Consider the following 18,218-nt stretch of genomic DNA (forward strand, 5'->3'; position numbering starts at 1 on the left):
ACACCATCCAGCGTGTACCACAAACTACAGTAACACCATCCAGCGTGTACCACAAACTACTGTAACATAATCCCAAGAGAACACCATCCAGCGTGTACCACAAACTACTGTAACATAATCCCAAGAGAACACCATCCAGCGTGTACCACAAACTACTGTAACATAATCCCAAGAGAACACCATCCAGCGTGTACCACAAACTACTGTAACATAATCCCAAGAGAACACCATCCAGCGTGTACCACAAACTACTGTGCAGTGCCTTGCGAAAGTATTCGGCCCCCTTGAACTTTGCGACCTTTTGCCACATTTCAGGCTTCAAACATAAAGATATAAAACTGTATTTTTTGTGAAGAATCAACAACAAGTGGAACGACATTTATTGGATATTTCAAACTTTTTAACAAATCAAAAACTGAAAAATTGGGCGTGCAAAATTATTCAGCCCCCTTAAGTTAATACTTTGTAGCGCCACCTTTTGCTGCGATTACAGCTGTAAATCGCAGGGGTATGTCTCTATCAGTTTTGCACATCGAGAGACTGAAATTTTTCCCATTCCTCCTTGCAAAACAGCTCGAGCTCAGTGAGGTTGGATGGAGAGCATTTGTGAACAGCAGTTTTCAGTTCTTTCCACAGATTCTCGATTGGATTCCGGTCTGGACTTTGACTTGGCCATTCTAACACCTGGATATGTTTATTTTTGAACCATTCCATTGTAGATTTTGCTTTATGTTTTGGATCATTGTCTTGTTGGAAGACAAATCTCCGTCCCAGTCTCAGGTCTTTTGCAGACTCCATCAGGTTCTCTTCCAGAATGGTCTGGTATTTGGCTCCATCCATCTTCCCATCAATTTTAACCATCTTCCCTGTCCCTGCTGAAGAAAAGCAGGCCCAAACCATGATGCTGCCACCATCATGTTTGACAGTGGGGATGATGTGTTCAGGAGATGAGCTGTGTTGCTTTTACGCCAAACATAACGTTTTGCATTGTTGCCAAAAGTTCAATTTTGGTTTCATCTGACCAGAGCACCTTCTTCCACATGTTTGGTGTGTCTCCCAGGTGGCTTGTGGGCAAACTTTAAACGACACTTTTTATGGATATCTTTAAGAAATGGCTTTCTTCTTGCCACTCTTCCAAAAGGCCAGATTTGTGCAATATACGACTGATTGTTGTCCTATGGACAGAGTCTCCCACCTCAGCTGTAGATCTCTGCAGTTCATCCAGAGTGATCATGGGCCTCTTGGCTGCATCTCTGATCAGTCTTCTCCTTGTATGAGCTGAAAGTTTAGAGGGACGGCCAGGTCTTGGTAGATTTGCAGTGGTCTGATACTCCTTCCATTTCAATATTATCGCTTGCACAGTGCTCCTTAGGATGTTTAAAGCTTGGGAAATCTTTTTGTATCCAAATCCGGCTTTAAACTTCTTCACAACAGTATCTCGGACCTGCCTGGTGTGTTCCTTGTTCGTCATGATGCTCTCTGCGCTTTTAACGGACCTCTGAGACTATCACAGTGCAGGTGCATTTATACGGAGACTTGATTACACACAGGTGGATTGTATTTATCATCATTAGTCATTTAGTTCAACATTGGATCATTCAGAGATCCTCACTGAAATTCTGGAGAGAGTTTGCTGCACTGAAAGTAAAGGGGCTGAATAATTTTGCACGCCCAATTTTTCAGTTTTTGATTTGTTAAAGTTTGAAATATCCAATAAATGTCGTTCCACTTCATGATTGTGTCCCACTTGTTGTTGATTCTTCACAAAAAATACAGTTTTATATCTTTATGTTTGAAGCCTGAAATGTGGCAAAAGGTTGCAAAGTTCAAGGGGGCGAATACTTTCCAAGGCACTGTAACATAGTCCCAAGAGAACACCATCCAGCGTGTACCACAAACTACTGTAACATAATCCCAAGAGAACACCATCCAGCGTGTACCACAAACTACAGTAACATAATCCCAAGAGAACACCATCCAGCGTGTACCACAAACTACAGTAACATAATCCCAAGAGAACACCATCCAGCGTGTACCACAAACTACTGTAACATAATCCCAAGAGAACACCATCCAGCGTGTACCACAAACTACTGTAACATAATCCCAAGAGAACACCATCCAGCGTGTACCACAAACTACAGTAACATAATCCCAAGAGAACACCATCCAGTGTGTACCACAAACTACAGTAACATAATCCCAAGAGAACACCATCCAGCGTGTACCACAAACTACAGTAACATAATCCCAAGAGAACACCATCCAGCGTGTACCACAAACTACAGTAACATAATCCCAAGAGAACACCATCCAGCGTGTACCACAAACTACAGTAACATAGTCCCAAGAGAACACCATCCAGCGTGTACCACAAACTACAGTAACACCATCCAGCGTGTACCACAAACTACAGTAACACCATCCAGTGTGTACCACAAACCTTACAGCAACTTCTAACAAACATTTTGCAGAGGCTCAGAGAGTTGTTAGAACCAGAGTCTTGACATGTTTTTTTAACCCTTTTCTCTTTGGAGATTGCAGTGAATGGAGAAAGTGGTTGTAGATGAGTCTGGCCTGTTTTTGTGTGTGTGTGTGTGTGTGTGTACACACCTCTTGCAGGGCCAGCAGGACCAGTGGTATCTGTTCTGTGTAGAGTAGTCCCTGGGACATCAGAGACAGACAGGTCTTTGCATCCCTCTTCAGCTCATCATAACTGTCATCATTCTCCACCGGAGCGATCTACAAGAGGAGACAGATGAGGGTTGTTAGCATTCAGCCAGAGGATGATAGACCTCCCATCAGTCTGGTTCCTCTCAAGGTTTCTTCCTTCCTTGACCCACCCACCTTGAACAGCAGGGGTAGCAACTGGAGCTGCTCTGGAACGGCCGTGGAGAAGGAGCGTCCAGCACTGGCCATCAGCCACTTGAGTACTGGAAACACATACATAACCTTTTTACATCGTATGCTCTGACGAAGGTCTTCATAACTAAACGTTTGGCACATTGAATTACTGAAATCTGCATCGTGCAGTGATCCAGTGAGCCGGGACTCTTCTCTCTTGGCTTTACACCTGGGTTTATTAGCTCCATCAACTCTATCCCTGACCTGTCTTCAGTAGTTTGACGGACTGGGTTAGGGGTCATACCTGGGTTAGAGGTCGTACTGGTCTTTAGTAGTTTAATGGCCTGGGTTAGGGGTCGTACCGGCCTTTTGTAGTTTGATGGGTTAGGGGGTCGTACCTGTTTTCAGTAGTTTGATGGGTTAGGGGTCATACCTGTCTTCAATAGTTAGGGGACGTACCTGTCTTCAGTAGTTTGATGGCCTGTGTCCTCTCGTCCTGCTCCCCCACATCGTTCTCCTCTACCACGTGGTTCTGGATCTCCTCGTCCCCCTCCGTCAGGGGTTTGAGGCGCAGCAGTATTCGCTCTGTGAACTCCTTGATGCGGGGCGAGGCCGTGGGCTGGGTGTACGGCAGATTGACGTCTATCATGAAGATGTAGGTGAGGACGCTGGAGAAGAGAGGAAAGAGAGCGAAAGAGGAGGCAGATTAACACCTTTAGTTTAGTTAATTCATGAATCTAGATTTTTGCATTTAGGCCAACATTTTTGATGTATTCCTCTTTTTCGACAGTTTGCTGGTCTCTACCTCTTTCAGTACTCTCATGAATGATAAAATCAACAATTCTACCTGGTTTAACATAAATAAATAAAAAGCATAAGGTGACCTCTTGGCCAACCTGTTTGAAAAGTTATGGACAAATGTTTACCTACTATGACTGGCGTGTGGTTAGATACCTAGCTGAATGAACTATGACTGGCTTGTGGTTAGATACCTAGCTGAATGAACTATGACTGGCGTGTGGTTAGATACCTAGCTGAATGAACTATGACTGGCTTGTGGTTAGATACCTAGCTGAATGAACTATGACTGGCGTGTGGTTAGATACCGAGCTGAATGAACTATGACTGACGTGTGGTTAGATACCTAGCTGAATGAACTATGACTGACGTGTGGTTAGATACCGAGCTGAATGAACTATGACTGACGTGTGGTTAGATACCTAGCTGAATGAACTATGACTGACGTGTGGTTAGATACCTAGCTGAATGAACTATGACTGACGTGTGGTTAGGTACCGAGCTGAATGAACTATGACTGACATGTGGTTAGATACCTAGCTGAATGAACTATGACTGACGTGTGGTTAGATACCGAGCTGAATGAACTATGACTGACATGCGGTTAGATAGCTGACGTGTGGTTAGATACCTAGCTGAATGAACTATGACTGACGTGTGGTTAGATACCTAGCTGAATGAACTATAACTGATGTGTGGTTAGATGCCTAGCTGAATGAACTATGACTGATGTGTTGTTAGATACCTAGCTGAATGAACTATGACTGACGTGTGGTTAGATAGCTGATGTGTGGTTAGATACCGAGCTGAATGAACTATGACTGACGTGTGGTTAGATACCTAGCTGAATGAACTATGACTGACGTGTGGTTAGATACCTAGCTGAATGAACTATGACTGAGGTGTGGTTAGATACCTAGCTGAATGAACTATGACTGATGTGTGGTTAGATACCTAGCTGAATGAACTATGACTGACGTGTGGTTAGATAGCTGATGTGTGGTTAGATACCGAGCTGAATGAACTATGACTGACGTGTGGTTAGATACCTAGCTGAATGAACTATGACTGATGTGTGGTTAGATACCTAGCTGAATGAACTATGACTGATGTGTGGTTAGATACCTAGCTGAATGAACTATGACTGACGTGTGGTTAGATACCTAGCTGAATGAACTATGACTGATGTGTGGTTAGATACCTAGCTGAATGAACTATGACTGACGTGTGGTTAGATACCTAGCTGAATGAACTATGACTGACGTGTGGTTAGATACCTAGCTGAATGAACTATGACTGACGTGTGGTTAGATACCTAGCTGAATGAACTATGACTGACATGCGGTTAGATAGCTGACGTGTGGTTAGATACCTAGCTGAATGAACTATGACTGATGTGTGGTTAGATACCTAGCTGAATGAACTATGACTGATGTGTGGTTAGATACCTAGCTGAATGAACTATGACTGATGTGTGGTTAGATACCGAGCTGAATGAACTATGACTGACGTGTGGTTAGATACCTAGCTGAATGAACTATGACTGATGTGTGGTTAGATACCTAGCTGAATGAACTATGACTGATGTGTGGTTAGATACCTAGCTGAATGAACTATGACTGACGTGTGGTTAGATACCTAGCTGAATGAACTATGACTGATGTGTGGTTAGATACCTAGCTGAATGAACTATGACTGACGTGTGGTTAGATACCTAGCTGAATGAACTATGACTGACGTGTGGTTAGATACCTAGCTGAATGAACTATGACTGACGTGTGGTTAGATACCTAGCTGAATGAACTATGACTGACATGCGGTTAGATAGCTGACGTGTGGTTAGATACCTAGCTGAATGAACTATGACTGATGTGTGGTTAGATACCTAGCTGAATGAACTATGACTGATGTGTGGTTAGATACCTAGCTGAATGAACTATGACTGACGTGTGGTTAGATATCTAGCTGAATGAACTATGACTGATGTGGTAAGTTGCAGTAAGCTATGGACAAGAGGGTCAGCAATGAAAATGTTTGTGTAATGTGTAGGCGAGGTCCTACCTTCCGATGCGCTCACGGACGTTCTTGTAGACCTGTGTGAGTTTGGGCTCTAGGTACTGCAGCAGTCTGTGGAGCAGCTCAGGGACCCTCCACTCCTGTTGAGCCAGGCCCCCCTGCAGCACATACAGACGACTGGGCAGGAGAGAGGAGAGTTATACACACACCTAACCCTCCTGCTGAGTCAGGCTTCCCTGCAGAATATACAAACGACTGGACAGGAGAATTACACACACACACACACACACACACCTAAACCTCCTGCTGAGTCAGGCTTCACTGCAGAATATACAGACGACTGGACAGGAGAGTTACACACACACACACACACCTAACCCTCCTGCTGAGTCAGGCTTCCTTGCAGAATATACAAACGACTGGACAGGAGAGTTATACACACACACACCTAACCCTAACGCTAAGTCAGGCCTCCCTGCAGAGTACACAGAAGACTGGACAGGAGAGAGGAGAGTTATACACACACCTAACCCTAACGCTAAGTCAGGCCTCCCTGCAGAGTACACAGAAGACTGGACAGGAGAGAGGAGAGTTATACACACACCTAACCCTAAGTCAGGTCTCCCTGCAGAGTACACAGAAGACTAGACAGGAGAGAGGAGAGTTATACACACACCTAACCCTAAGTCAGGCCTCCCTGCAGAGTACACAGAAGACTGGACAGGAGAGAGGAGAGTTATACACACACCTAACCCTAATGCTAAGTCAGGCCTCCCTGCAGAGTACACAGAAGACTGGACAGGAGAGAGGAGAGTTATACACACACCTAACCCTAAGTCAGGCCTCCCTGCAGAGTACACAGAAGACTGGCAGGAGAGGGAGAGTTATACACACACCTAACCCTAAGTCAGGTCTCCTGCAGAGTACACAGAAGACTGGCAGGAGAGAGGAGAGTTATACACACACCTAACGCTAAGTCAGGCCTCCCTGCAGAGTTCACAGAAGACTGGAAGGAGAGAGGAGAGTCACACACCTAACCCTAACGCTAAGTCAGGCCTCCCTGCAGAGTACACAGAAGACTGGACAGGAGAGAGGAGAGTTATACACACACCTAACCCTAAGTCAGGTCTCCTGCAGAGTACACAGAAGACTGGCAGGAGAGAGGAGAGTTATACACACACCTAACGCTAAGTCAGGCCTCCCTGCAGAGTTCACAGAAGACTGGACAGGAGAGAGGAGAGTTATACACACACCTAACCCTAACGCTAAGTCAGGCCTCCCTGCAGAGTACACAGAAGACTGGACAGGAGAGAGGAGAGTTATACACACACCTAACCCTAACGCTAAGTCAGGCCTCCCTGCAGAGTACACAGAAGACTGGACAGGAGAGAGGAGAGTTATACACACACCTAACCCTAAGTCAGGTCTCCCTGCAGAGTACACAGAAGACTAGACAGGAGAGAGGAGAGTTATACACACACCTAACCCTAAGTCAGGCCTCCCTGCAGAGTACACAGAAGACTGGACAGGAGAGAGGAGAGTTATACACACACCTAACCCTAATGCTAAGTCAGGCCTCCCTGCAGAGTACACAGAAGACTGGACAGGAGAGGGAGAGTTATACACACACCTAACCCTAAGTCAGGCCTCCCTGCAGAGTACACAGAAGACTGGCAGGAGAGAGGAGAGTTATACACACACCTAACGCTAAGTCAGGCCTCCCTGCAGAGTTCACAGAAGACTGGACAGGAGAGAGGAGAGTTATACACACACCTAACCCTAACGCTAAGTCAGGCCTCCCTGCAGAGTACACAGAAGACTGGACAGGAGAGAGGAGAGTTATACACACACCTAACCCTAAGTCAGGCCTCCCTGCAGAGTACACAGAAGACTGGCAGGAGAGAGGAGAGTTATACACACACCTAACGCTAAGTCAGGCCTCCCTGCAGAGTTCACAGAAGACTGGACAGGAGAGAGGAGAGTTATACACACACCTAACCCTAACGCTAAGTCAGGCCTCCCTGCAGAGTACACAGAAGACTGGACAGGAGAGAGGAGAGTTATACACACACCTAACCCTAAGTCAGGCCTCCCTGCAGAGTACACAGAAGACTGGACAGGAGAGAGGAGAGTTATACACACACCTAACCCTAACGCTAAGTCAGGCCTCCCTGCAGAGTACACAGAAGACTGGACAGGAGAGAGGAGAGTTATACACACACCTAACCCTAACCCTAAGTCAGGCCTCCCTGCAGAGTACACAGAAGACTGGACAGGAGAGAACAATAAAATATAATCAAAAAGAAAGGAGGACCAAGGCACTCTTCATAATATTATTCTTGACTTACAGACAAACATTTTACAGACAAACAAACCATCATCGACCCAGACTCCATAGCTGTGTTCGAATACCCATACTAACATACTGTATACTACATACTTAATGGGTATATACACTACATACTATTAGTTCATTTTAGCATACTGTAAACGAACGCTATCCTTTCAGTTGAGCGTACTTCGCCTGTCTACCGGAAGTTGATGCTGTTGCTATGCAACCTCTTGCTAGCTTGTTTGCATAACAAATGACTAGCTGGACTTTTTACGACTTCAGGTGTGTTCGTAAATTCAATCTGGAGTGCACTCTGGGCGTACGTAAATTCAATCTGGAGTGCACTCTGGGCGTACGTAAATTCAATCTGGAGTGCACTCTGGGCGTACGTAAATTCAATCTGGAGTGCACTCTGGGCGTACGTAAATTCAATCTGGAGTGCACTCTGGGCGTACGTAAATTCAATCTGGAGTGCACTCTGGGCGTACGTAAATTCAATCTGGAGTGCACTCTGGCCGTACGTAAATTCAATCTGGAGTGCACTCTGGCCGTACGTAAATTCAATCTGGAGTGCACTCTGGGCGTACGTAAATTCAATCTGGAGTGCACTCTGGGCGTACGTAAATTCAATCTGGAGTGCACTCTGGGCGTACGTAAATTCAATCTGGAGTGCACTCTGGGCGTACGTAAATTCAATCTGGAGTGCACTCTGGGCGTACGTAAATTCAATCTGGAGTGCACTCTGGGCGTACGTAAATTCAATCTGGAGTGCACTCTGGGCGTACGTAAATTCAATCTGGAGTGCACTCTGGGCGTACGTAAATTCAGAGCGTTGTCAAATAGTCCGTTAGTAAATTCAGACTGTTTGGCTCTCGGAGCATTCAGAGTGCACACTGGACCCTCTGACCGAGGAAAAGGGTTGATCCGAGCGTTCTAATATATTGGCAAGTTTGACGCATTAGTACTAGCCTACTAACGTTAGCTAGCTAGCTAACATACCGGTACATACCGCTGTAATGACATGTTGTGGTTCGTAAGGAAAGCGCAGCTAATAAATTGTCAGTCAACGGAACTTATTTGAAAAGTCATTACTTTATTACATTGCTCAAAATATCTTAACATTTGTCATAATTAGTTAAAGCAATGAAATTATATCTGCTCTCGTCGGACTTCGGCTCAAATCGGCTGCATATTCGCCGCCATTTTCTTGAAATCTGAAACCGTTGTGAAACCACGCCCATTCTCTGAAGAATTGTATTATTATTATTATTGTATTAATTGTATTGTGCTCTAAAATCACGGAAATAGTGTCCACTGCTTGAATACTTCATATTTTGGCGAATTTAGTACGACATCCGGGAACTTTTGGCACACTAACTATATCCATACTATGGCCAATAAGCATACTACATACTCAATTTACATCACAAAAAGTAAAGGTAGTATGAGTATTCGAACACAGCTCATCTCTTCCATGCAGGACTAGTCATCTGGGCACATATGGAGCAGAATAAATACACCCTTCCACAGAAACACCAAGACACTAATAGGATGAGAATTAAAGGAGGCAAAGTGTTTCCTTACCAGGCATCTACGAAGGATCCCCCCTCCCCGTTGACTGGAGATTCCATCAGCATCTCAAACAACCAGTGGAGCTTCCTGGGGTCTCTGCTCTCCTGTACAACACAACCAACCTAAAGTCAACATCTGTTCTCCTGTACAATACCAAGGTCAAATGTCAACAGCATGGAAGCAGGAAATTAACAGGCCAGGCAAGTACTAGACGGGAGATTCAGGAGGCTATTTCTCAATATCTGTACTCAATTCTTCACTCTTCGCCTTTTTCTCAAAATGCATTGGAAGAGAAGATCCAAGTTCCCCTCCCATTCAGGCCTTCTCCTCTAATGCGCTTTGAGAAGGAAACAAGGAGAGAGGATGCATTTGGGACTAGAGGAACTACCAATTGAGAAAGAACCTGAAAGAAATGGACTGCTGAATGAGAGGGATGGGAGGGCTAGCAGCTTACACAGGCTGTGGCGATGCAGGTGCCCCAGTCAGCGTATGTTTCTACAGTGATGTTGTTCAGAGCTGTACGGATCAGAGGACACAGCATCTCCCACAGACTCTCCACCTGGGAGGGGAACATAGGTCAAAGGTCAAGGACTTAACAAATATTCAACTTTTATTTATCTAGGTAAGTCAGTTAAGAACAAATGCTTATTTGCAACGAGGACCGGCAGTACTGATTATAAGCATGGTGTGTGACCACAGCGTATGTCTCTCTCCCCTACCTTGCCATAGGTCCAGTGTGTTCCTTCCTCTCCCCTACCTTGCCATAGGTCCAGTGTGTTCCTTCCTCTCCCCTACCTTGCCATAGCTCCAGTGTGTTCCTTCCTCTCCCCTACCTTACCATAGCTCCAGTGTGTTCCTTCCTCTCCCCTACCTTGCCATAGCTCCAGTGTGTTCCTTCCTCTCCCCTACCTTGCCATAGCTCCAGTGTGTTCCTTCCTCTCCCCTACCTTGCCATAGCTCCAGTGTGTTCCTTCCTCTCCCCTACCTTGCCATAGCTCCAGTGTGTTCCTTCCTCTCCCCTACCTTGCCATAGCTCCAGTGTGTTCCTTCCTCTCCCCTACCTTGCCATAGCTCCAGTGCTTGCTGCCTCTGATCAGTCCAGAGGTGATCTCTGCTACACAGCGCTGTTTGCTCTCATGTGTGTCGGCCACCAGACGCTCCATGTGTGGTTTCAACAGGGGCAGGAAGGCATCGTTGAAGTTCCGGAACAGGCCCTGAGGGATAGAGGAGAGGAATAAAACAGAGTTAGGGAAGCCTGATTCTTAACTAGGGTTGCCATATCAGAAATCCTGGTTGGAGGATTCTGGATTTCCTGCTTATTCCAGGAAACTTCCAGACGTGTTTTCTAGAAAACTGGGGATTTTGGGTTACCAGTTACCAGTACAGAGTCAATGTGCAGGTGTTACGAGGTAATAACTTGTCTATATACAGGGAGTACCAGTACAGAGTCAATGTGCAGGTGTTACGAGGTAATAACCTGTCTATATACAGGGAGTACCAGTACTAAGTCAATGTGCAGGTGTTACGAGGTAATAACTTGTCTATATACAGGGAGTACCAGTACTAAGTCAATGTGCAGGTGTTACGAGGTAATAACCTGTCTATATACAGGGAGTACCAGTACTAAGTCAATGTGCAGGTGTTACGAGGTAATAACTTGTCTATATACAGGGAGTACCAGTACTAAGTCAATGTAAACATGTATGAGCTAAAAACAATTTATTATTAATATTAACACATGGGATAAACAAATGTACAGTCAATAACACAATTGAAACAAACCACAATATACAAATCTATATACAGTGTGTGCAAATGTAGTAAGATTAGGGAGGTAAGGCAATAAATAGGCCATAGTGGCGAAATAATTACAATTTGCATTAACACTGGAGTGATAGATGTGCAGATTTTTTTATTTATTTATTATTTCACCTTTATTTAACCAGGTAGGCTAGTTGAGAACAAGTTCTCATTTGCAACTGCGACCTGGCCAAGATAAAGAATAGCAGTGTGAACAGACAACACAGAGTTACACATGGAGTAAACAATTAACAAGTCAATAACACAGTAGGAAAAAAAAGGGGAGTCTATATACATTGTGTGCAAAAGGCATGAGGAGGTAGGCGAATAATTACAATTTTGCAGATTAACACTGGAGTGATAAATGATCAGATGGTCATGTACAGGTAGAGATTTTGGTGTGCAAAAGAGCAGAAAAGTAAATAAATAAAAACAGTATGGGGATGAGGTAGGTAAAAATGGGTGGGCTATTTATCGATAGACTATGTACAGCTGCAGCGATCGGTTAGCTGCTCAGATAGCAGATGTTTGAAGTTGGTGAGGGAGATAAGTCTCCAACTTCAGCGATTTTTGCAATTCGTTCCAGTCACAGGCAGCAGAGAACTGGAACGAAAGGCGGCCAAATGAGGTGTTGGCTTTAGGGATGATCAGTGAGATACACCTGCTGGAGCGCGTGCTACGGATGGGTGTTGCCATCGTGACCAGTGAACTGAGATAAGGCGGAGCTTTACCTAGCATGGATTTGTAGATGACCTGGAGCCTGTGGGTCTGGCGACGAATATGTAGCGAGGGCCAGCCGACTAGAGCATACAAATCGCAGTGGTGGGTGGTATAAGGTGCTTTAGTGACAAAACGGATGGCAAACTGCATAAACTGCATCCAGTTTGCTGAGTAGAGTGTTGGAAGCAATTTTGTAGATGACATCGCCGAAGTCGAGGATCGGTAGGATAGTCAGTTTTACTAGGGTAAGTTTGGCGGCGTGAGTGAAGGAGGCTTTGTTGCGGAATAGAAAGCCGACTCTTGATTTGATTTTCGATTGGAGATGTTTGATATGAGTCTGGAAGGAGAGTTTGCAGTCTAGCCAGACACCTAGGTACTTATAGATGTCCACATATTCAAGGTCGGAACCATCCAGGGTGGTGATGCTGGTCAGGCGTGCGGGTGCAGGCAGCGAACAGTTGAAAAGCATGCATTTGGTTTTACTAGCGTTTAACAGAAGTAAAGACTTATTTATATATGAACTGGAGCCAGTGGGTTTGGCGACGAATATGACGCGAGGGCCAGCCAACGAGAGCATACAGGTTACAGTGGGGGGTAGAATATGGGGCTTTGGTGACAAAACAGATGGCACTGTGATAGACTGCATCCAATTTGTTGAGTGGTGTTGGAATCTATTCTGTAAATGACATCGCTGAAGTCAAGGATCGGCAGGATAGTCAGTTTTACGAGGGTATGTTTGGCAGCATGGGTGAAGGAGGCTTTGTAGCAAAATAGGAAGCTGATTCTAGATTGAGTTTTGAATTGGAGATGCTTAATGTGAGTCTGGAAGGAGAGTTTACAGTCTAACCAGACACCTAAGTATTTGTAGTTGTCCACGTATTCTAAGTCAGAGCCGTCCAGAGTAGTGATGTTGGACAGGCGGGTAGGTAGCGATCGGTTGAAGAGCATGCATTTAGTTTTACTAGCATTTAAGAGCACTTGGAGGCCACGGAAGGAGTGTTGTATGGCGTTGAATCTCATCTGGAGGTTTATTAACACAGTATCCAAAGAAGGGCCAGAAGTATACAGAATGGTGTTGTCTGCGTAAAAGGTGGATCAGAGAATCACCAGCAGCAACAGCGACTCTATTGATATATACAGAGAAAAAGTCGGCCAGAGAATTGAACCCTGTGGCACCCACATAGAGGCTGCCAGAGGTCCAGACAACAGGCCCTCTGATTTGACACACTTAACTCTGACAAGTAGTTGGTGAGGCAGTCACTTGAGAATAAGAATGCGGTGATTGACAGAGTCGGAAGCCTTGGCCAGGTCGATGAAGACAGCTGCACAGTACTGTCTTTTATCCATGGCAGTTATGATATTGTTTAGGACCTTGGGCGTGGCTGAGGTGCACTCATGGCCAACTCGGAAACCAGATTGCATAGCGGAAAAGGTACGGTGGGATTTGAAATGGTCGGTGATCTGTTTATTAACTTGGCTTTCGAAGACTTTAGAAAGGCAGGGCAGGATGGATATAGGTCTGTAATAGTCTGTGTCTGGAGTGTCTCCCCATTTGAAGAGGGGGATGACCGCGGCAGCTTACCAATCTTTAGGGAACGCAGACGATATGAAAGAGGTTGAACAGGCTAGTAATAGGGTTTGCAACAATTGCGGCAGATACTTTTAGAAAGAGAGGGTACAGATTGTCTAGCCCGGCTGATTTGTAGGGGTCCAGATTTTGCAGCTCTTTCAGACCATCAGCTATCTGGATTTGGGTGAAGCAGAATCGGGTGGGTTGCTTGGGCAAGTTGCTGCGGGGGGTGCAGAGCTGTTGGCCGGGGTCGGGGTAGCCAGGTGGAAAGCAAGGCCAGCCATAGAAAAATGCTTATTGAAATTCTTGATTATCGTGGATTTATCAGTGGTGACAGTATTTCCTAGCCTCGGTGCAGTGGGCAGCTGGGATGTGCTCTTATTCTACATGGACTTTACAGTGTCCCAGAACTTTTTGGAATTCATGCTACAGGATGCAAATTTATCTTTGAAAAAGCTAGCCTTTGCTTTCCAACTGCATGTGTATATTGGTTCCTAACTTCCCTGAAAAGTTGCATATCACGGGGGCTATTCGATGCTAATGCAGTACACCACAGGATGTTTTTTGTGCTGGTCAAGGGCAGTCAAGTCTGGAGTGAACCAAGGGCTATATCTGTTCTTGGTTCTACCTTTTTTGAACGGGGCATGCTTATTTAATGCAACCGCTGTGTCAAATTTCAAAAAAACATTACGGAAAAAGCATAATCTGAGTATGGCGCTCAGAGCCCAAACTAGCCAATAGAAATATTCGCCATGTTGCTCAGTCAACATTAGTCATAAATAGCATTATAAATATTCACTAACCTTTGATGATCTTCCTCAGAATGCACTCGCAGTTCCACAATAAATGTTTGTTTTGTTCAATAATGTCCATAATTTATGTCCATATAGGTTCTTATGTTAGGGTGTTTGGTAAACAAATCCAAAAGCGCGTTCAGGTCCAGTCGGACGAAAACTTCAAAAAGTTATATTACAGGTCGAAGAAACTTGTCAAATGAAGTATAGAATCAATCTTTAGGATGTTTTTATCATAAATGTCCAATAGTGTTCCAACCGGAGAATTCCATTGTCTGTAGAAAAGCATGTGAAATGCACGTGACTGAGAACGAGGCTGCTGCCAGACCCCTTAGTCAAACAGCTCTCATTCGCTCTAAAGACGGTTGACATCTAGTGGAAGCCTTAGGAAGTGCAAAATAACCCATGTCCCACTGTGAATTTGATAGGGGCTGAGTTCAAAAACGACAAACCTCAGATTTCCCACTTCCTTTTTTTTCTCCTCGGGTTTTTGCCCGCCATATGAGTTCTGTTATACTCACAGACATCATTCAAACAGTTTTAGAAACTTCGGAGTGTTTTCTATTCAATACTAATAATAATATGCATTTATTAGCATCTGGGACTGAGTAGGAGGCAGTTTACTCTGGGCACGCTATTCATCCAAAAGTGAAAATGCTGCCCCCTATCCCAAAGAAGTTAAGGAGAAGTGTATCTAGAGTTCCATGCATAAAACTTGAATTTTCATCGACATTTATGATGAGTATTTCTGTGAATTCATGTGGCTCTCTGCAAAATCATAGCATGTTTTTGAACTACTGAACATACCAATGTAAAATACGATTTTTGGATTTAAATATGCACTTTATGGAACAAAACATACATGTATTGTGTAACATGAAGTCCTATGAGTGCCATCTGATGAAGATCATCAAAGGTTAGTGATTCATTTTATCTCTATTTGTGCTTTTTTGTGACTCCTTTCTTTGGCTGGAAAAATGGCTGGGTTTTTCTGTGGCTTGGTGGTGACCTAGCATAATCGTTTGTGGAGCTTTCGCTATGAAATCTTTTTGAAATCAAGACACTGTGGCTGGATTGATGAGAATTTGATCTTTAAAATGATGAGATTTGATTTATGAGTTTTCTGTTGATTTGTATTCGGCGCCCTGCAATTTCATTGGCTGTTGGCGAGGGGTTCCGTTTCTGTCCTAGACAGGTTAAGATGGTAAGGAAATCACATTTAAAGAATAACCAGGCATCCTCTACTGACGGGATGAGGTCAGTATCCTTCCAGGATAGCAGGGCCAGGTCGATTAAAAAGGCCTGCTACCCGAAGTGTTTTAGGGAGCGTTTGACAATGATGAGAGGTGGTCGTTTGACAGCGGACCCATTACGGACGCAGGTAATGAGGCAGTGATCGCTGAGATCCTGGTTGAAGACAGCAGATGTGTATTTAGAGGGCAGGTTGGTCAGGATGATATATATGAGGGTGCCTCGTGTTTATGGATTTGGGGTTGTACCTGGTAGGTTTCTTGATAATTTGTGTGAGATTGAGGGTATCCAGCTTAGATTGTAGGGTGGCCTGGGTGTTAAGAATATCCCAGTTTAGGTCACCTAACAGTACGAACTCTGAAGATAAATGAGGGGCAATCAATTCGCATATAGAGTCCAGGGCACAACTGGGAGCTGAGGGGGGTCTACAGCAAGCGGTAACAGTGAGAGACGTATTTCTGGAAAGGTGGATTTTTAGAAGTAGAAGCTCGAACTGTTTGGGCACAGACCTGGATAGCATGACAGAACTCTGCAGGCCGTCTCTGCAGCAGATTGCGACCCCGCCCCCGCCCACTTGGCAGTTCTATCTTGGTGGAAAATATTGTAGTTGGGGATGAACATTTCATAATTTTTGGTGGCCCTTCTTAAGCCAGGATTCAGACACGGCTAGGACATCAGAGTTGGCGGAGTGTGCAAACAAACTTAGGGAGGAGGCTTCTGATGTTGACATGCATGAAACCAAAGCTTTTACAGTTACAGAAGTCAACAAATGATAGCGCATGGGGAATAGGTGTGGTACTGGGATCTACAGTGCCTGGGTTAACCTCTACATCACCAGAGGAACAGAGGAGGAGTAGGATAAGGGTACGGCTAATGGCTATAAGAACTGGTTGTCGAGTGCGTTGGGAACAGAAAATAAAAGGAGCAGATTTCTGGGCGTGGTAGAATAGATTCAAGGCATAATGTACAGACAAGGGTACAGTAGGATGTGAGTACAGTGGAGGTAAACCTAAGCGTTGAGTGACAATGAGAGAGGTTTCGTCTCCACATGTGTGGAGGGTGGGACAAAAAGCTATCTAAGGCAAGGTGAGCGGGACTGAAGGCTCTACAGTGAAATAAAACAATAAGGATTAGCCGAGACAGCAGTAGACAAGGCATATTGACAGAGAGAGACATAAAGCAGTCACCGGTGTTGATCGTGAGAGCTAAGACAACAACGGGTAAATGGTGATGAATGGGCAGAGCGGGTCAGTTAGGTACATACAGGACCGGAGTTTGAGGCTGGGGCCGACAGATAAACAAAATGAGGTACCGTGTTATTGAAACAGTCCCGGGGGCATCAGCTGTGAAGCCGAGAAATCATAGGGTCTAAAGAACAGCAGTAGGCGAGTCACGGAGCCATTCAGTAGTCAGTACTACGCTAGGCGAGTGGGGGAGACAGCGCTTAGAATGCTAGCGGGCCGGGGGAAGAAGATGGGTCTTCGGCAACATCGCAATGGAAAAGCCCGGTGCGACCACTTCGGCAGACCAGTCGTGATAGATCGGCGGGTCTCCGCGTCGACAACAAAGGGTCCAGACCAATTGGCAAGAGGTATTGTAGCCCTAGAATTAGCTGGTATATGGGCCTAGCTCAAGGCTAACTGGTGCTTGGGGGTAGAAGCTGTTCAGGGTCCTGTTGGTTCCAGGCTTGGTGCATCTGTACAGTTTGCCATGCGGTAGCAGAAAGAACAGTCTATGACTTGGGTGTCTGGAGTCTGACAATTCTTTGGGCCTTCCTCTAACACCGCCTGGTATAGAGGTCCGGGAGGGCCCATGCCAAATGTTTTCAGTGTTGGTTGGTGTGGAGCCTGTTTGTCTCGCTGACGTTGAGGGAGATGTACGTTCACTGTGGGGACGATGTCATAGATGCACTTATTAATAAAGCTGGTGACTGATGTGGTAAACACCTCAATGCCATCGGATGAATAACGGAACATATTCCAGTCTCTGGTAGCAAAACAGTCCTGTAGCTAAGCATCCGCTTCATCAGACCACTTCCGTACTGGGCGCGTCACTTGTACTTCCTGTTTGAGTTTTTGCTTGTAAGCAGGAATCAGGAGGATAGAGTTGTGGTCGGATTAACCAACTGGAGGGCGAGGGAGAGCTTTGTATGAATTTCTGTGTGTGGAGTAAAGGTGATCTAGAGTTTATTTTCGTCGAGATGCACAAGTGACATGCTGGTAGAAATGAGGTAAGACGGAGTTCAGTTTGCCTACATTAAAATCACAGGCCAATCAGAGTGCCGCCTCTAGATGAGCATTTTCTTGTTTGCTTATGGCATTATACAGCTCATTGAGTGTAGCCTTGGTTTGTTGTGGTAAATAGACAGCTACAAAACATTTATAAAAACTATTTCGGTAAAAACTATGGTCTACATCTAAGGTATTAAGGTATTCAAGCGAGCAGAACCTCGAGACTTCCTTAATATTAGAGATCGCACACCAGCTGTTGTTAACCATGAGACACACACCTCCCCCCGTTA

At 45.0% G+C, this 18,218-nt stretch overlaps 1 protein-coding gene across 4 annotated transcripts in view; it reads right to left on the reverse strand.

Moving 5' to 3' along the window:
- LOC121847225 (proteasome activator complex subunit 4B-like) overlaps nucleotides 1-18,218 on the reverse strand; it is a 101,020-nt gene that overhangs the window by 13,738 nt on the left and 69,064 nt on the right. For all 4 annotated transcript variants that reach the window (XM_042327469.1, XM_042327475.1, XM_042327488.1 and 1 more), the window contains 7 exons: nucleotides 10,624-10,776; nucleotides 10,017-10,121; nucleotides 9,575-9,666; nucleotides 5,704-5,835; nucleotides 3,304-3,512; nucleotides 2,848-2,933; nucleotides 2,614-2,742 (listed from right to left, as the gene is read on the reverse strand). In XM_042327469.1, coding sequence (XP_042183403.1) covers nucleotides 2,614-2,742; nucleotides 2,848-2,933; nucleotides 3,304-3,512; nucleotides 5,704-5,835; nucleotides 9,575-9,666; nucleotides 10,017-10,121; nucleotides 10,624-10,776 — 906 coding nt within the window. The remainder of the gene's footprint in view (nucleotides 1-2,613; nucleotides 2,743-2,847; nucleotides 2,934-3,303; nucleotides 3,513-5,703; nucleotides 5,836-9,574; nucleotides 9,667-10,016; nucleotides 10,122-10,623; nucleotides 10,777-18,218) is intronic.

Source organism: Oncorhynchus tshawytscha, linkage group LG01 (genome assembly GCF_018296145.1).
Source record: "Oncorhynchus tshawytscha isolate Ot180627B linkage group LG01, Otsh_v2.0, whole genome shotgun sequence".
NCBI lineage: Eukaryota > Metazoa > Chordata > Actinopteri > Salmoniformes > Salmonidae > Oncorhynchus > Oncorhynchus tshawytscha.